General features: G+C 35.0%; 3 protein-coding genes across 3 annotated transcripts; all 3 read right to left on the bottom strand.

The window, feature by feature from the left end:
* Window positions 1-126: 126 nt before the first annotated feature.
* On the bottom strand, window positions 127-4,356 carry si:dkey-76k16.5 (uncharacterized protein LOC566887 homolog). Its single transcript, XM_038306834.1, has 5 exons — window positions 4,165-4,356; window positions 3,935-4,042; window positions 2,535-2,649; window positions 1,238-1,370; window positions 127-1,157 (listed from the first exon to the last, which is right to left on the bottom strand). The coding sequence occupies exons 1-5, from the start codon at window positions 4,237-4,239 to the stop codon at window positions 758-760; spliced, it is 831 nt and encodes a 276-aa protein (XP_038162762.1). The 5' UTR covers window positions 4,240-4,356; the 3' UTR covers window positions 127-757.
* Window positions 4,357-7,966: 3,610 nt separating this feature from the next.
* On the bottom strand, window positions 7,967-9,000 carry LOC119797690 (cystatin-C-like). The gene is made up of 3 exons (XM_038306865.1): window positions 8,675-9,000; window positions 8,411-8,521; window positions 7,967-8,288 (listed from the first exon to the last, which is right to left on the bottom strand). The coding sequence occupies exons 1-3, from the start codon at window positions 8,873-8,875 to the stop codon at window positions 8,214-8,216; spliced, it is 387 nt and encodes a 128-aa protein (XP_038162793.1). The 5' UTR covers window positions 8,876-9,000; the 3' UTR covers window positions 7,967-8,213.
* A 3,894-nt stretch (window positions 9,001-12,894) lies between these two features.
* On the bottom strand, window positions 12,895-13,808 carry LOC119797682 (cystatin-like). Its single transcript, XM_038306854.1, has 3 exons — window positions 13,551-13,808; window positions 13,258-13,368; window positions 12,895-13,089 (listed from the first exon to the last, which is right to left on the bottom strand). The coding sequence occupies exons 1-3, from the start codon at window positions 13,749-13,751 to the stop codon at window positions 12,997-12,999; spliced, it is 405 nt and encodes a 134-aa protein (XP_038162782.1). The 5' UTR covers window positions 13,752-13,808; the 3' UTR covers window positions 12,895-12,996.
* Between the last annotated feature and the right edge of the window lie 4,989 nt (window positions 13,809-18,797).

Genomic DNA, 18,797 nt, shown 5'->3' with positions numbered 1-18,797 from the left:
AAAAAACATTTAAAGGATTTTAGAAAACAAAAAAAACATTCTTAGAAGAAAAACATGACTAAAAACTTACCCTTAAAAGATAAATATATACACAGCTATATACAGCTAGATAAAAAATGTAGTATGTACATGGAATCAAGGATCTTTATTGTAATAAGAAAACACAATAACATTTCACAGTGAGGACTGGCTTAGAATACAGATTTATTATGCAGACAGAGATTAAAAACACTTGCAGTATACTCACATCCTTAGAAGACACTCTTAAAAATGTAGCATGTAGTGTCTTTGATAGTGATACTAAATATATATATATATATAGATATATTTTCAGATTATTTCAAAATAATAGATATTCATATTCATAGTGCATGCAATTTCTTTACTATAACAAGACTCTGAAGACATTACTTAATTATTTAACTAAACATTATGTAATTTTAAATAATTACAAAAAGTAATATAAGTGCTTGTTGAATATTGCACAAAAATCAAAAAGGATATGCCTGAAAGGTGGCTGTTGTCCTTATTTTAATTCATTTACTGAGTTTTGAGTAAAAAACATTTATTGAAATAAAAAAAACAGCTTAAAAAGTTGATTTGATTTAACTTGTATGTAAGTAACTGCAAATGCAAATCATTCTTTCAAGGTATGAATTTGTAAAACAGCAACTACAATTATAAAATTTTCTCTTCAAGTTTAATGACATTTTGACCCAGAGGAGTCAAAAAACTGCTGCTTCTTTCATTTCCCAGATCAAAAGTTCAACTCAAACCAGAGTGCCCTGTATGAATCATCCTCAGTGAAGCCCATGTTTTGGAAGAGCTTGTAGGACACCAGGTTGTCTTCCTCTATGAAGCAGTAAACTGGAAAGCCCTCTGCATGGAGCTTCTTGGCCATGGTGCTGATCAAAACCTTGGCATAACCTTTTCCTCTGTGTTCCGGAAGTGTGTATAACATACCCAAAGCGCAGTAATCATACACCAAGATCCAAGCCACTGGCTCACCCTGAGTGTCCATAATGCAGCAGGTTGGGAAATTGCTAATCAGGTTTTTAATGTTCCTGTAACCTTTCTCATCCCCGCCAAACTTCCAGGTTTTATTCACCTTGTCAACGTGGGAGAGATTGAGAGATGAAATCCTTGTTTTGAGTTGGCTGTTTAAAAAAAGAGAAATTATAAAAAATAATCTTATTTGATAAATTGACTAATGAATGAAAAGTTTTTTGATACATACCTGTCAATATCTGGTGTGAGAAGACAGCTGAGGTCAGAAAGATAAAGAAGGTGCACTGATGTAAAGCCTCTGTTGTTCACTTTCTTTTCAGAGGAAACTTCTTTGATAGTAAGTGAATGAGAAAAATCAAAACCTAAAAATAAAAAAAAATACTTTAAATGTGTTTTTTTTCTCGATTTGTTTTAAATCAAAATAGCAATAGAGCATAGAGAAAATTACTAAAAACAGTATGATACATATTTAAATTTCCAATTATTTCTAATTAATTTTTTCAGCTTTTTAATCATTTTGCTCTTTTTAGAATGCATCATATATTAAAAGCTCCTAAGGCTGCCTACTTTGGTTTGATCTGAAACAGAAACAATAGTTATCATGGGCAAAAAACATTGAGAAGATGCAGAGCTTTACAGCTCAGATAAAATTATCTGTCCACAGGACAACTATGAGTTACACACCTAAAAAATCTGGTTTTATGTTTCCTTAACTCACCTTTTTAGGTTTCTCACTTCTCTGTTTTTTCAATGTACCAAAACCAACAACTCTACAGCATTGTTTTCTAAAGTAGGGAATTTATGCTTATTAAATAGTCTACTTTTTCTATTGTTGCTTTCATATTTTTGACCTTCTATGACCTACATGTTTTTAATGATTAAGTATCTGGTTGCAGTTCAACATAAAACATGCAGTGGGACACAAAAAACATGTGAAAGAAAGTCTTCTAGTCCAATCATATAATTAACTTTTAATCAGAAAAAAATCTGCACATCACCCCCATCAAAACTTCCCTAGGGTGGAACATGGGGGTGGCAGCATCATGCAGTTGGGAGGCTTTTATTCTGCAGGGACAGAGAAATTAGTCTTAATTTACGGGGGAGATGGATGGAGCTAAAAGCTGGGAAACCCTTTAAGAAAACCATTTAGATGACAAAAAAGTCTGGTGTACCTTAAATGAAGTGGTTTTATTAAACCATTTATGTGTTTTCTTAAAAGATTAATCTAAAATCCAGCTTGAATTAAATTGAGAACCAATTGTGGAACCAGTTGAAAATGAAAGACCTCCTCTCAATTCGAATTAGTTTTTACCTTGATCATTTTGATATATTTCGATCACAAAAATAGGTTTATTTTATTTAGGATGCATTAATTTCATTATGCAATACATTTTGATCCCTGTACTATTCTACTGTAAGTGCCCTTGGTTGAATTATCCTACTGTCATAATACATCGTGTATTAAAAGCTCACCAAACTAAAATGACCTGAAATAATAACATTTGCTTAATTTTTACAAAACTTACCTCCAATTAGGAAGTAAGCACTCCAGTCCACTTCTTCTCTCAGCATTTTCCTTAAAACTTCCTCATCTCTGCTGTAGAAGGAAACCTTTTTCGTAAAATCCTGGGAATGTTTGTTCTACAGAAAAGGGCCAAAATGTAAACACCTCCATAAATACTTAGTCAAGAATTTTTTTTTACAGCTAATAAACAAACATATCTGTAATTATTTTAATGTTTTATTATATTATGAAATAAAGAACAAATTGGGAATATAATTAGTTAAATGTAAATTAAATATATGTTAAAAGTTTAGAATTATACAAATGTTCTCTTATAATCCTATTTTACATTGTGAATTTATTAATCTTTTCAAGACGTCCAATCACAGTCAGCAGGCAGGACTCAAAATATTATAGATAAGAAGATTGCCTTGGAGTGTTATTTATGAGTAGTAGGAGTAAAATAACTTTATAACATTTAGAATTGAAGATATGATGAATTTAAGTTTGAAAATACATGCATATATTTATTCCTGTATACAATAAATGTGTATTTTTGTATTAAAATATTGCCATACGTATTTAAAAAAGTAATATACTAGAATATATTTTAAAATACATAATTTTGCATTGTAATACTACTACTACTACAAATAATAATAATAAACACGCGTACCTCATAAATACATGACAAAACTGTTTATTTGGACTTTGGTTCTATTGATCCTATAGTTTTTTTAAAAGTTGAAATCATTTAGAATGTATTTCCCATTTTCTTACAGTTCCACCTATAAACTAAAGCAGTGGCGGTTCTAGACCAAACGTACAAGAGGGCCAGGAGTGGGCCAGCGTGTTTTCATGGGGGCACAGAAAAGCATGAAATAAAAAACAGGGCAAGGTATTAAAATATTTTAAGATAGCTGCATGATGTGAAATTTCTATTCAGTTAGGTTTAATTAAAATGTAATGTCTGATTAGGTCAATATTCATTCATAATTTAGGAATTTAACATGCTTTTGACTTAATTTAAGTTAAAATTATAGTTTTTTTTTATTATAAACTAATGATAAATTAATTATGAATTAGCACTCAAGAAAAACTGATAAATTCAGCTGTATAAAATTGAGCAATTTGTTTTGAAAAAAAAAAAAAAATTAGCAGATGAAAACTTGAAATCATATCACTACCACTGAAGATATCGCCTTATTGTTTTTAAATAATTTGTAAAACAGAATTTGTAAAGCAAAAAAAAAAGGGAATAAATCCAAAGGACCTATCAGTAACCATGTCTGTTCCAGCGCATATCATCATTAGAATTTCTTTGATTGTTATGTCTTCAGTACAGGGGCCATAACAGGGTTAACAGGGGCCCCCGTTGGCCCCTCTCTAGAACCCCCCCTGTTAGTTACTAAAGTAACGCACCTTGGGATCAGGGCGCAGGAGGATCACTTTAAAATCTGGCCAGGAATCAACAACAACCTCTAAAGTGCTCGGCTTGTTTCTGTTAATCCCGTAGAGGAAACCATAGACCTAGGAAAAAAAATCATAAAAAAATCAGTTCTGTTTTAGCTGTTGTTTTTTGTTGTTGTTGTTGTTAGAGTCGTTTTAAAGCATAAAGGTGGCGTTAAGTAATGGTATGCAAAACAAAGTACCTTAAAGCTCCGCGGGAAGTGGTTGAGCAGGACTCCTTCAGCCATCTGAAGCTCTTCTTTGTTTAACACCTTCATTTCTTCCTAATTTCCAGATCCCACATATGTTTTTCAGGTGATCACTGGTTCAAAAAACAGCAGGAACTTATGAATCATTGACAGTCGGTTCATTTGTCCAATGTGGTGGAGCTTAAACAACTTCCTGCCTAGTCTTAAGAAAATAAAAGCTTTGGATTTATTTAGGGCCTGCTTCAAAATGACAAACTTTATTGTCATTTTGTATACACAGAGTGTATACAAAAGGATATATTTTTTTGTACAGCTCTCATGACATTTCCATTTCTTAAAGTGCAGCAGTGATCAAAATGTAAAAATTTGGAGAAAAAGAAACATAATGCAAAAAGACATACTGATATGATCAGTTTGATGCAGAGACTGTGACATGATTTAGTGTTTTTTCACGCAGCACTGGGATGACATTTTTTTATGGAAGGAAGAGGAGCCCCGATTATCTTCTCTGCTGTTTTTTTTTTGTTTTTGTTTTTTTTTTTTCAACAGTGTCCTGTCTGGCGATGTGGCAATAAGAATAATTGTCTTGATGCCAAAAAAGAGTTCAACAGATTTTGCTTTCACAAGAGGAGCAGTACGGCTATCACCATAGTGTTCCGCTTGAAAGGAAAAAGAGAAAAAATAGTAGAAAAGATTAAAGAAAGTGGAGATAAAACATATTCAGTCTGCTTCATCACCTGCAAAGAGATTAAGCAGTTCTTACTATTCTTCTTACCTTCTTCCAGTCTGAGGCGCTGCAGTCTCCACACCACGCAGTGAGACAGCTGGTCAGAAGGCTTCCTATGGTGCTTCTGTAGAAGGTGGTGAGGATGGGTGGGGGCAGGTGGGCTCTCCTCATCCTCATACAAGTGCTTTTGTGCCCTTTTGACCAGTGAGGTGATGTTTACAGTCCAGGTGAGGGTGTCTGTAATTGTCTCATTTTAAATTTGATCCAGACTGTGAGAAACTCTAACACATGGCTGTCACCTTGCAATTCTGTTCACACTCCAGCTGTATTTGATGCTATAATTCTCCACCTGGAAGATGAACATCTGCTCCAGTCTCAGGTCTCTCTCTAATGTGTTTTCTCCCACGATTCCCTGCTGCTTAGCTTCATTCATGTCCTGATTAACTTCCACCAACTTCCCAGCTTCCGTGTCTCAGTTGCAGAAAAGCTTTCCCACAGCATGTTACTGCCAGCACTGTATTTCACCACTATTTATAATAGAAAGGAGACTCTGCTGTCCACCTACACCTTAAGGACCAAGGGCACTCATTTGAGGACCTGAATGTTCACATTTTGGACAAAGAAGACAGGTGATTTGAAAGGGGGGTAAAGGAAGCCATTTATGTTAAGAGAGATAAACCAACCTTAAACAGAGGGGGAGGACTCAGGTGCCAGCTCTCAAAAACCTACAACACAGCGATAGAGTTGATTCCTTCCCTCCATCGCTATGCAGGGGACCAAAACATCTCACCTGGTAAGCCAGTCCAACAATGACACTAATGACTCTCTTTTCAGAGGCATGGGCCACTATCAGGTATTGCAGGCAAACAACAACCTCAACAACTCCCATTACTAAGGGTGAACCTGTTTTTTCGGTTCATGTTTTCTAAGCCATTACTCTACTCAATAAAGCTTGGGACTTAACGCAAATCCAGACTCCTTGAACTTGGAAAACAAAGTCCAGTGTTTTTTTCTTTTTTTACTTTTTTAACCTTTTGGAATGATATAGGAAGGGGGAGATCGGAATATCAGGTGTAAATTTGTCTGCTTTAGTATTTTCTGACATATGGGTTGATTTTGGTGTCTGGGGACAACAGCACCTACTTCTCTGTCTTGTTATGTGCCCTATATAGACCAAAAGATTAAGTTTGGTTTCATTCCTTGATACAAACCTTTATACATATGTTTGCAGCGCTCCCTACAGGAAATCAGAATCACTTTATCAAACGGGCATTCATGCCAGTTCACCCACGAAATGCCTCATCTGTGGAGTCCATGACATATTCAATTTGTCTCATAAACAATTGTTTAGCTGGGAATCTTGTCAAATGAGCTGAAAACATTTAGTTGCAAGGATTTGCTGTTAAATTTGAGTAATACAAATATAACGTATTTCTCTTCAGATGAATTCAAAAACATAAGAAATATGTTCACAAATAGAGATTTAACAGCCCCATTAGTTCCTCTTGGTTAATGAGATGTAAGCTGTCAGGATTATTGATACATTGTTTTTTAGGGCTGGGAGAAAATGGTCAGAAGAATCCCTTTTCTGACTATTTTAGGAACTGTGATTACTCAGGATAAAACATTACTCTTATTTTAATTTCTCCCAAAGTTATCACTTTAGTGTGTGTCTTGGTCTTCAGAATTTGCAATTATTTAACTATAATTTGTAGTTTATCAACTAACAAAGGACACAAATTGTATGGTAAAGTTGACAGAAGCGCTGCTGCCAAACACAGGCACTGCCAGGCCCTCTGATCAGCATCAGTAATCAATGAAGTGGAAGGCTTGTTTTGCCTAAGGACACAACTGAGACAGATGAAGCTGGGGTTGGAACTGGCAGTCCACCAGTTGCAGAACAGACTCATGTTTCATTGTTGCCTCAAAGTTTTTTGCTATAATTTGATAAAACACTTTTGAAAGACTGTGCTTATCACCGATTAAACATCTCAAACATTTTCACAACTATGCACTGTTACACACGTAACCGAGACACCTCACATATCAACCTCTTCAGGAACAAATCCACAAGTATTCGATGATTCATGAGTTTATCATTGAACCACAAGCCGATAACCATCCTTTTATTCTGATTGTCCTATAAGCAAATATAAGAACTTTATATCTACAGTCATAAGTTTGCTCTTCTTCATACATTATTCTATTTGTAAAAAAAAAAAGTCTGCCACTTTTCAAAGCAAAGCTATTTGTTAAAAACAAAAAGAACCACTGTCAATAAATAAACTTGAGGTATGTTGTTGTTCAATGGTTTTAACACAAATCAGTCACATAGCAACAACTCAATATGTTGTGGCATCTGGATGTATTTAGGGCAGCCTACTGAACTGGTCACCAGAATGTGGCATGGTTGACAATCTGTCCTGAATATTTCAGAGATTACTAATCTACTGGGATTCCTACTCAAAAAGTAGCATTGAATATAAATATATATTGAGCACAAGCTGTGTGAACGTTACTGATGTCAGAAACATATTGAAGCGGATGGGCTACAGAGGCAGAAGAGCACACTGGAAAATATCACTGCAAACAGTTTCTTGCTCCATATACTCTTAATGTCAGATTCAGAGTTTGGCATAAACAGGATGAAGTCTTGATTTATCCTCCAAATGGTTCAGTCTGGTGGGTGAATGCTGTGAAGAGTATATGTTGGTTAAGAGCAGATGAATCTCTGCCATCACAAGTTAAATCATAGTAGAATCTGGTTACTAATAATGTATAGTATACAACTCCATCCTCGATTACTGTAAACTCTTAACATTTTATTTTTCCAGTGATTTATAAAGTATTTGGATATTTAGAGAAATACTCAGCAATTTGGGAAGCAGAAGAGTTATTTGAATGGACGTTTTCAACAAAAGGTCAAGAGGAACTTTGAATCAGAACAATTTGAAGACCTTACATGAAATGAATAACATTGAAACCTCTTTATTGTCCATCACAACCTGTACAGTCCAAACTAAACAAACATTACGTAATAATCACATGGAGACAAATATAAAAGTTCAAAAACACATTTATTTTTAAACTGTGCAAGCTTTACAAGTTAATGAGCAGCTAAGTGTTTTGTTACTTTATTGCCTTTTCCCATAAAGAAGCTATAGTGAGATTTGAAAAACCTGGAGTTCAACAAGAGGTTAGCGATATATAAGGTAAAGAATTAGACAGAAATGGTTACATTAGTTCATCTTAAAGAAAAACGCATCAAAATGTTAACTGAAGCTGGTTGTGCTAATGGTGCTAAGAAGACCCCTTTCTAGCATTTCTCCTCCAGCAGCCTGATATCATTCATCCATGGGCGGCTCCACACAGTGAAGGTGCACTGGTAAGGCTGAAAAATCAAAATACAGTCAGGGTCATGAGTAATACAATCATTTTGGCTTGGTTCAGATACATTTCCAAATCAGATCACATGCAAATGTGATCTGATTGACAATGCATTTTTTTTTTTACCTGGGCATTACTTGGCCTGCTTTGGGTGTCACATTGCTCAATAGCCACGTTCTTTCTGCAGGCAGTCTTTTCCATCTTCACAGTTAGGATGTACTTCATCCCTGCAACCACCTTAAAAGCAGATTAACACAAATCAAGTTAGAACATACGTCAACAAATCAGCAGGCTGCCCTTTGGAAGTTTCACTTTTGCCTCACTGTTTTCTGTTCCTATGTACAGGTTGTATGCAGTAAGCATACACATATTAATTTAAATTTAACCAACCTGAACCTGAGCCTTGACCACTTCAGCCACTTGATGAAGGTACATGTCGTTGGTTCCTCTGTTGTGTTGGACAACAGCGAAGTTCAGCGCATTTTGAACACCTTCGTCTTTGACGTCTATGTCTCTAAACCCACCAACTAACATACTGGCCTCCACAGCAAAAAGAGCTGAAAGGAAACACAACACCATTTTCCACGCCATCTTTTAGTGCGATACCAAGGAAGAAAGCACAGTGAATTAACACTATTTCTCTACTTATTTCCGGCTGCGTATGACTCGGCGTAGCACAACAGAGAGGCTTAGCTGTTTTATAAAGAGGATTTACTCATAACAGGAAGTGCGCACAGCGCGCGCAGCCTATCGGCTGTCTGTCTGCGACACAAATCCCGCCTCTCTTCTTCTTCCTCTTTGTCAATTTCTATTTATTTCAATTTCAACTTATCTTTATTGTCATTGTCACAAGAACAACGAAATTTAAAATGTGCCATCGATCAGTGCATATGCTTAAAAACAAACAAACAAACAAACAAAAAATAAATAAATTGAAGTCAGATTGGCGGATTGCAAACAACTCATATGTGCATACCGCCACCTACTGTACATGAGTGTGTAGCTCTATAGTTCCACCTACTATATTCTATTTTTTATTTTTGTGTTATGTAAAAATAAAAACAATGCTTTAATAATAACCAAAATTTCCTCCCTGTCATCTGTCCCTAAAATTCCTTTAATACTTCATTCTCTCCCTTTTTCCATAATTACATTACTCATCCTCTCTCTTTCAGTTGCATATTTAATGCAATCCATCAAAACATAATCCAAAAATTTTTTTTCTCAGCCCTCATACATATCATTATTTATCTTCCCTAGTACAAACAAAACCTCAGTCAAGTAGGCGTGTCCAGTTCTTAATCTAGTATAAATTATATTATCTTCCCTTCTGCTTCTTTCTCCTTAACTTTTAACAATTACAGATTTTTGAACCCTAAATTCTGTTTCAATCTTTTTAATTATTGATTTACCTTCACCTTTCCCAAATGGAATCTGGTCTATATATATATATATATATATATATATATATATATATATATATATATATATATATATATATATATATATATATATATATATATATATATATATATATATATATATATATATATCTTGTGCTGGAACCCACCGGAACTGAACATCTATTCCATACCTAAATAACCTAAAGAAACTCTGATTTCTAATACAACATATTTCCTATTATTCCCTCCTGAATGAATGCTTTCTATTGCAGCTTTAGAATCTGTGCAAATAAATCACCATCCGGATCCAGCCTCTCTTTTAACCATCTGGAATGTTGGACAATTTGCAATTCTTTTAAGTATCAAACTGTGAACCATTATTCGACTCGATCAAATTTAAACATCAATATTATTAAAAATGGTATATTATCAGTATTGTTGTATAACCTTTAATTGAATTTCGATTTTCACAGACTCCATTGCAACATACTATACAACTTGAATATAAAATAAAAATGTACGTAAAATAATGAAAAAGAATAAACACGCAGTGCATATTAATATCATAATCATATTTGACAATTAGCACTTAAACGAGACCCTCCGTGTTTTTTTTTAATTCACAAATTTGTTAACAAATACAACTCATTTGCGAGCAGTAGTTTAGGTAGATTACCGCCAGAGGGCGCTAAATAGCCGGCCCTGAAACTAACAAGATATGCATTTATAAAACGCTTCATGTTCGTAAATGAAATCATCAAAACCAAAGCGGGGGCTAAAGTAAATCCGCTATTTGTGGCCTATTTTCTTTCTGCCAGTCTGTTTTCTGCCACTTTCAGGTAGTCCAGTTGGAAGGCTGGATCCCCTAATTCTGTGGCGTCTTGTCAGTTTCCTCTGCATTTTCTTCTGTTTCCTCTCTGACTCTGAAAGCTTGTCATTTAACATACTAACATAATTTTCTCATCTTCACTCCTTTCTTTAGCTGTTGCATCTTCAGTGGCCTCCTTCCCTCCTGGTCTCTCTATCGTCCCTCCTTCCTGAAATCTCACAGTATTTTTTTTATTAACTCTCAATTCAGTTTCTTTATATAATACCTATTCAAAACATGTGTCATGTCTGGGCACTTTAAAGAGAGACTTCCACCAGATCATTAGGTCAGATTTGTTCAGTTTTCTAAGGAAACCAGCATGGACTAATTGACTTGACAGCAATCCTTCACCCCAAGCATGAATGTAGTGACAGTGGAGAGGAAAAGTTCATTTAGTTTATCTTGAACCAATTTTAGTTAAAGGGGTTAAAGCTCAACCAAATTTAAAAAAAACAACAACAGTTTACTCATTGCTAGAATAAAATGTACTAAACTTGAGTTGTTTTTCACTCGCAGAGATTTTATAAAAAAAAAAAACAAATCTAAATTTGCTGTGCAGAGAATGACATAGCTAAAAACAGAAAAAGGTTAATAGGTATAATAGTTTTGTGGTAAATGATATTGACTTAGAAAGACTAAAAAAAAGGAACAACTCACTTTTCAGATTTTGATTTATACAGAATCAGAATAATATTTGTTTCCTTTCACTTTTCAATGATGCACTGTGTGGTCATGGCCTACATAAAATCACCATAATAAACCACAAGGTTTGTAGCTTTAAAGAAACAAAATGGTAAAAAGGGTCAAAGGCATGACACATTTTCAGGTCACCGTCCACTTATCCATCACATGGGCACATTGGTATCAAACAGAGAGAAGTTATTCACAAAGCTAAAGTATGATTTCAGCAATGTCCAATAATGAGTACAAACAATTCCTTTATTGTACTCATTTTTTAGAGATATGACAGATTTTTGGAAAATGCTGATGATTTCCAATGAGTGTTTTGACAAAGAATTCCCTAAAATGCTATCAATAACCCAAAGGTCACAGCATGGTAAACGTGGAACAATTGATTAACTCAATGTTTATCTGGACTTTTAACTGGGTCATTTAGGTGCACGACTATGGTTCTATAAAATTTCATTTCAGGTTGTTGTCATGTCAAACAAGCAAACGAACGAAAATCCCAACAACATGGTTCTGCCATCCTCATAACTCACTATAGCAATGATGCCGTCATTATGTAAGTTTTCCCCTACAACATTTTCCATGCCAGATAGTTCAGTGATAAATACAAGTCATCCCATTTATCTTGTTAATAACTGTAGTTAAATATAAAATCCCCACAAATTGAAAATAATTAAAATTTATAGGAATGAAATGCACCAAAAAACAGTTTTGGCCGTTTATGTTCATACCTTCTTTCTTGTGTTCACCATGTGTTAGGATATGGATAAGAATAATCATCCTGGCTGATGTATGTTTAAGGATTAGTGCCCTAAAGTTTGTAAGGGCTGCAGTTAGGCGGTCAACATAGGAAAATATTAGGCAGCATATAGAGGCAACTTCTGAGGCAGTTGTTTCTTCGTAGGATTGATAATGGAACGGTCTGGAATCGGGTTGATTAGAATGATGCAGGAACACTTAGATTATGTTTTGCATAAAACATAAAACCAGGTATACAACAAAATGGTGACACATTCTGACAACATGTGAGGTATGTAATGCATAGCTCTTTGCAGAGGTGTGGTAAATTACTATTGCAATTCAGAATTTCTTGTTTTATTTTGCTGCAACCCCTTTACTGTGTAGCAAGAGCCTCAGCATTGATCTCTGTAATCCCTGTATGTCTTTGTGTTATTCAGATGAATCTGTCAAAGTCTAGTTTTGATTGAGAGTCATCAATTTAGAGGGTTTCTTTTTATATTGTTAGATTAGTTATGGGGCTAGAAAAGCTAAGAAGAGATGCACACAGCAAATGTGGACCCTTTAACACGTTTCCAACGTGGGTCCTGTCTGATATAAACTAGAATCAGTTTAAATCTGTCAGATCAAAAGGTGCTAAATAAGCACTCTTCTCACATTTAATTAAGAAGATTTTCTTTCCGCTCACCATTATGAGGTTCTTTATTTTGACCTAGAAAAAAACCCCACCAAACATTTACAATAATTCAAATTTGCCTATTAACAAAGCATTTCCCAGCTTAAGCATTATTATTTATATTTATAAGATGCTGTAACTATTTGGATTATAATTGCACCAAAACAATTACCGTAAACGGCAAGTAAACACACAACTAGATCGGCAACAAACTTTGAAACATGTCACAAACACATTCAGGGGATTTAAAATTTATTGAAAAACGTCTTTTATCATCAAATACCTTAATTTTAACATTTTGCTTTTTTATTTTTACAGCAAGGAAACTGTAATAAGGTCAATCGCTTTCAAGAGTGGAGCACTCCTCTTTGGTCAGCTGGGTATTGTTGAGCCATGGCTGACTCCACACATCAAAATGGCACTGGTAAGGCTGAAAAAAAAAAGAAGATGCCCACAATACACTTATGTAAGACAGAGACTCTATGCTCATTTATTGAGAAAAAACATTATTCCTTAGTAGTTCTAAAAACTGGATACATTTCAACATTATAAAATGTTGAAATATCAGATTTACAGTCAGTCTTTTACTCTCTTTTACCTGAGCATGTTCTGGCTCTTTGTGGACGGCACAGTTTTCTTCTGATCCCCCCTTTTCACAATTGGTTCTTGCTAAATTCACAGTCATGATGTATTTCATCCCAGATACCACCTTTAAGGAGAAGCAAAGAAATCCAGAATACTTAAAAACACACCAGCAGCAGAACTTCAGGTTATATTTTGTTATTTACATGGACTACACATTGCTAATTGGTCAAAATTAATTAATTTATAATAGGAAATTTACCCACTAAATTGATTATATACCAGTAAACTATTTATAATGTTACCAACCTGAGAACCAGCTGAGACCACCTTAGTGACCTGGCGGATGGCTGTGTCATTGGTCCTGTTGTTGTGTTGGGCAACAGCAAACTTCAGTGCTCTCTGGAACCCCTCATTATTATCTGCATCTTCTATCTTAAAGATGCCCCCAGGCATACAAGACAATCCAACAAAAAGAGCAGCAAAAAAAGGAAGGACAGCTTTCCACATCTTTGATTTAGGAGTGAAAACTGCAGAGAGTTGAAACAAGAAATAAACTTCTGAAGCTTTCCTGCGCCTTAAATAATAAAAAAAAAAAACATTGCTTAAAGATTAACAGACACATCCCACTCATCAGTAAAACCAACCAACAGCTAAATAGCTCTGAAGCAAGGGGGTCTATCTTCAACTGTCAATGGACGTGAGGACTCTGAAAAAAACCTCTGGAAATAGAATTTCCTGAGGACAGTGGTCCATTTCAGGGATATACAAATATGTACAAAAAACAGGGCATGACTGGGACAAAAAATGGCATTTTAAACAGAGACAGATCCAACTGGTGTTGATGGAAAATGATAAAGCTTATGAATGGAACCAAACTTTCCTCTGATAGAGGTGGCAAACGGTCTTGTTGGTGTTATGTATTTTTCTAATCAATCTACACCTACAGTTAGGTATAGATATTCTATAAAGGACAAAAACCAAATGGCTGCTTGTTCTAGTTAACCTCCTGAACAATGTATAAGAGGATCTTGATGTCTGGACAGAGAGGAAAAGAAGTATGGCGGCTGGTCAATAGAGGGCGCTAGGGTGCCTTTGCAACCACTCAAAGACCTTTATTAAGACACAAAAAAAAAGCTATTATAATATAAATTTTTTTGAAATATATAAAATTATTTTAGATGTGCAAGATAAATCTTTAATGACGAGTAAAGCTGCTTTGTTTGTCGCTGGATTGGCAAAGTATTTCTGCCCTAGGGCGCAAAACGACTTTGGCCATTGACTCTCATAAAACGTTTTACATGCGCAGTAAGTCCTCTGCAATACAAAGGTATAGGAGAGGTGCGCCCTGAGGTGGCAGGAACTGTCGTCACAGTTGTAGTGTGCTTGATTGTCAGGTTGAGTCACGGAAGTGACTGAAATCCCTTAAAGCAAACTTACCAAGAGAAGCTGGAGGTGAAAGCACTTGGAGCTTATCAGCCGAACATCTAATTTAATCAACAGTCCAAAGGCAGATGGAGATGGTACACCCTGTCTTTTTGCAGGACGTGGTTTAGCTACAAGGCTTGGCTGACTGCATGCAGGGAGGAAAATGCATTATTTTGCTCTGAACCAGCATGGATTTTATTTTATTATTATTTTTTTAAATTTATTTGACCAGGAAGTCCCTTGAGATAAAATCTCTTTTTCGAGGGAGACCTGGCCAAGAGGCAGCAGTACAGTAAGACATATAAAAACACATAAAAACAACATAATAAAATCAATCATAAACTAGACTCTAGAATAAGAGTTACAATTCTCTGTGCAAGCGGTTTTCATTAGTGATTTAAAATGCTGTAGCGGAATAAGAGTCCGTAATTGCAGGGAGTTTTGAATATTGTGCCACGACCATGGTGCTGCATAGAAAAATGATGTTTCGCCAAGATCTGTGTTGATCCTGAGAATAGTGAAAAGAACACGACTTAAAGAGCGTGAGTTGTAACCACTGTTAGCTACAGACATGAGGTGACACAGGTACCCCTTATCAAAAAGAAGTTTATTCAAGTATACTAAAAGTGCACTAATTTCATACTTAAAATCCGGCAGTGTACTTAAAGTTTACTTATTCTAAACTATATTTCATATACTTTACAATAGTATAGTCAAGTGTACTTGACTTATACTGATAAGTATAAAAAGAAGTCTACGGGTAAGTAAATCAATACAATGCCTATACTTAAATACTTAATCTTGTACTTGTATTATGGTATATTGTGCTTTTTTTCTTATTTCTGCCACAAAGTACTAATACATGTGCTGATCCAGTAAACAATGAAAGATAAAGTATATTCAAGATCATATAGTACTGGTGTTTAAAAGTTTACAGTATATTGATTTGTATGTAATTTATTTATCTTTGTGTAACTTAAAACATACACAGACACAGGGAAACATTTGACTGACTTTATTGGTCAAGTTCTAGTCTCTCTCACAAGCATTTGGCAATGGTGTTATGTACAAAGCATTATCTCTTTCAACAAGAACACATTTGGTTAGAAGCATGTCAGGCCACACAGCGTTAACAGTTTCAGTTTTTTTAACCTCAAATAAGAAAGTACTTTGTATGTTGATCTGTGAATCTTTACATACAGGTCTGTCTAATTTAGCAAGTACTTCAACTAAAACACAACACATTTTGGTACAAGAACACAAAGCAGAAATTTCATGTGAACATTTTGTTTAAAAATAACCAAGTCATTAATTAAACAAAGTGTTCCATCTTTTAAGCATACTGCACTGTTGTATCTCTTTTTCAATTTGTCATACTTTTGACTATGATACAGAACTCCATTGACCAAAAAACGGTTGAAAGACCAGATGCAGTTGCTTAGATTTCCACACAACTTTGCAATTGCAAGCCTATACGAAATTTTAATAGATTTCTGCATTGTTGGATTACCAAAACCCCTGACACTTTCAGTTAGTACTTTACAACTTTCAGTTTTTCTTTTGTTAAAGTTAAAGTTCCTCAAAAAGATCTGTTGGCATCAAACGCTTTGTTGCAAAAGGTACACTGAGAGTTACAGTGTGCACTATTGCCAAGGTATGCAAGGCATTTTTCACAATAAAAGTGAATTTCAGATTGAGATTAACCTTTAAATTCTTTGTGGAAAAGGTAGGAGGGTGAGGGTGGAATCAGACCTGGAAACATTAGGTTAAAAATTTCCAGTAAGTGAGTAACTGCCTTGCCTGTTAAGTTGTGTCACAGCACATAAGACATTAGCATCAGTATACTTTCTCCCTTTGAAATAGATGCACCAGGATATAGGGGGTTGTCACCATCTGCTTGGTCTTCAGAGCCCTATAGAATCAAGGAAAAGAGAAAATATGTATGCATGAAAATGAACAGCAGCAAACTTGAGCAGTAATCTCCATCTAGCATAAAGCATTTTACCTATAGCAAAATTGAAAAACAATTAATGCATAGTTTTGAAAGTAACTCCCTTCTTTATCATTATTATGTATTGTGTCCAAAGTTTTTAATTTTTTTGTAACAGCCCTACTACTATTAGCACTATGTTTTCGAACTACTTTCTACATACCGCTTTAAGTTTGGGTGTCTTTTCTCCAGCATTATTCCCCTCCATCATGTCTTCATCATCAGCATGGTTTTCACCTTGATTACTAGACGTATCAGTCAAGTTGTCTTCAGAATATGACACAGCTTCTTCATTCTACAGGTTAACAAAGAAAAAAGGAGTAGTTGAAGAAATTAATTAAAAAGAGAAGGCATTTATATAAACTACCACATACAAAAGTTAATTTACCTCTGGAATGTGTACATCCAAAATGCATGTGGTCATGCTCTCAGTACTGAGTTCCTCATCTTCCCCTTCACTAGTGGAAGTGTCCATACAGTGTTCTTCTGTGTTCATTTTGTTATCATTCTACATATGAACAAAAGAAACAGAGTTGAAAATATATTTTTATAAGAATGTTTGGATTTGTGCAGCTAGTGTGCTGTTGTTTTTGCTGGGTTAGGCTAAAGGATAGGTCAGCTACTACAGCAAACTGCTTTTACTGTGAAATGTGTGTACCATTGACAAATTGAGGGTGTAATTAGAACCCCCTGAAGAGTATTACTCTGATAATGAAATTGGCCTAGTGCATTACCCTATCCACTAAAAGAGCAAACAAAAAATCCCAATAAGGCTAAAACTGTAATTAGAAGTGTACCTTTTGTATTATCATATCAATCATGGTAGTTGTGGAAGAGTTGTCATTATTGAGTTCGTCCTCATTGCTGGAACTGCTGGGTTCTTCCTCTCCATCTGTCAAAGTGTTACTCATGGGATCGTCTGTGTTGCTGTCAACATTACAGCCAGTATTCTACAGATTGAAAACATAAATAATGAATACCTAAATGAATTACTTCATGTATATCAAGTCCAATCAAAAAATCCAAAACAGAGCCTTAGCTGCCAATATTAAATAAAACCAAGCATTACCAAGATAAATATAGGAATTTATCCTGGCAACAGAAGATGCTTTGACATCACGGATCTCACCAGGTTGTAAGAGCAAAGTTGGGGGGAGCAATGTTTTTCATCTTATTACTCTATGCTTCACCTATATACGTTTTCTTTCCTGTACCTTTGTTAATTAAGCCCACCCCTATTTCTTTTTCTTTTCTCCATGTTCAGAGGTGACATTGGTGCCTCTCATTAAGAACTATGTTCTTATTTTCCAATGTTTCTTAGTGGCAACAATTTTGAGTCTAGTGCCCTGCTAAACCGATATATTTAGATAATTAAATGTATGTTATAATTTGGGGAAAAAAAATCCCCTTGAGACTAAAACTGTCATTTTATGCTTACCTGTTGAAAGGCCATGTCCAAAGGACTTGTAGTGAAGGAACTCCTGCTGTCTACATCTGTAACTCTGCGTGAAGCAACAGGCTGACTCAAATGCTCTGGTGTGTTGTCCGGTAGGCCCTGGAAAGGTGGAATGTTTTACTTGTTTATGACCACTCAAGGCATTTTATTGTCCACAGGTATACTGAGTGGATCTTTAAAATTGTATTTTGCCTACAAATAAGACTGTATGTAGACCATGGGCAGCTACAGAAAAAACCAAGAAACAATATACTGTGTATATATATATATATATATATATATATATATATATATATATATATATATATATATATATATATATATATATATATATATATATATATATATATATATAGAATTTACCAGGCATTTACCATGGTGGCTAGCATTCCATGCTAGCCACCATGACTAGGAGACATACACACATGAAGTATGTGTCACATCTTGCCATGTGAGTGAAGGTTTTAGTGTTGACATAAAGATTCAGGCATCTTTAATTTTAAACTCTATGGCATCAATGAAAAAAACACTTTCAGATACTCAAACCCTTTTTTCTCAAACATAATGATACTTAAATATCTAGCTTATTATTTTCTGGAGACTAATTAGTGATGATCTTTAGAGGGCAGGCCTGAACAAGGGTTTGGAATAAAATAACTTATCAAAAGTAATGGAGATGTCT

Source organism: Cyprinodon tularosa, unplaced genomic scaffold (genome assembly GCF_016077235.1).
Source record: "Cyprinodon tularosa strain WSP-4 unplaced genomic scaffold, ASM1607723v1 ctg116, whole genome shotgun sequence".
Classification (NCBI taxonomy): domain Eukaryota; kingdom Metazoa; phylum Chordata; class Actinopteri; order Cyprinodontiformes; family Cyprinodontidae; genus Cyprinodon; species Cyprinodon tularosa.
This window is presented reverse-complemented; position numbering and strand designations above follow the sequence as displayed.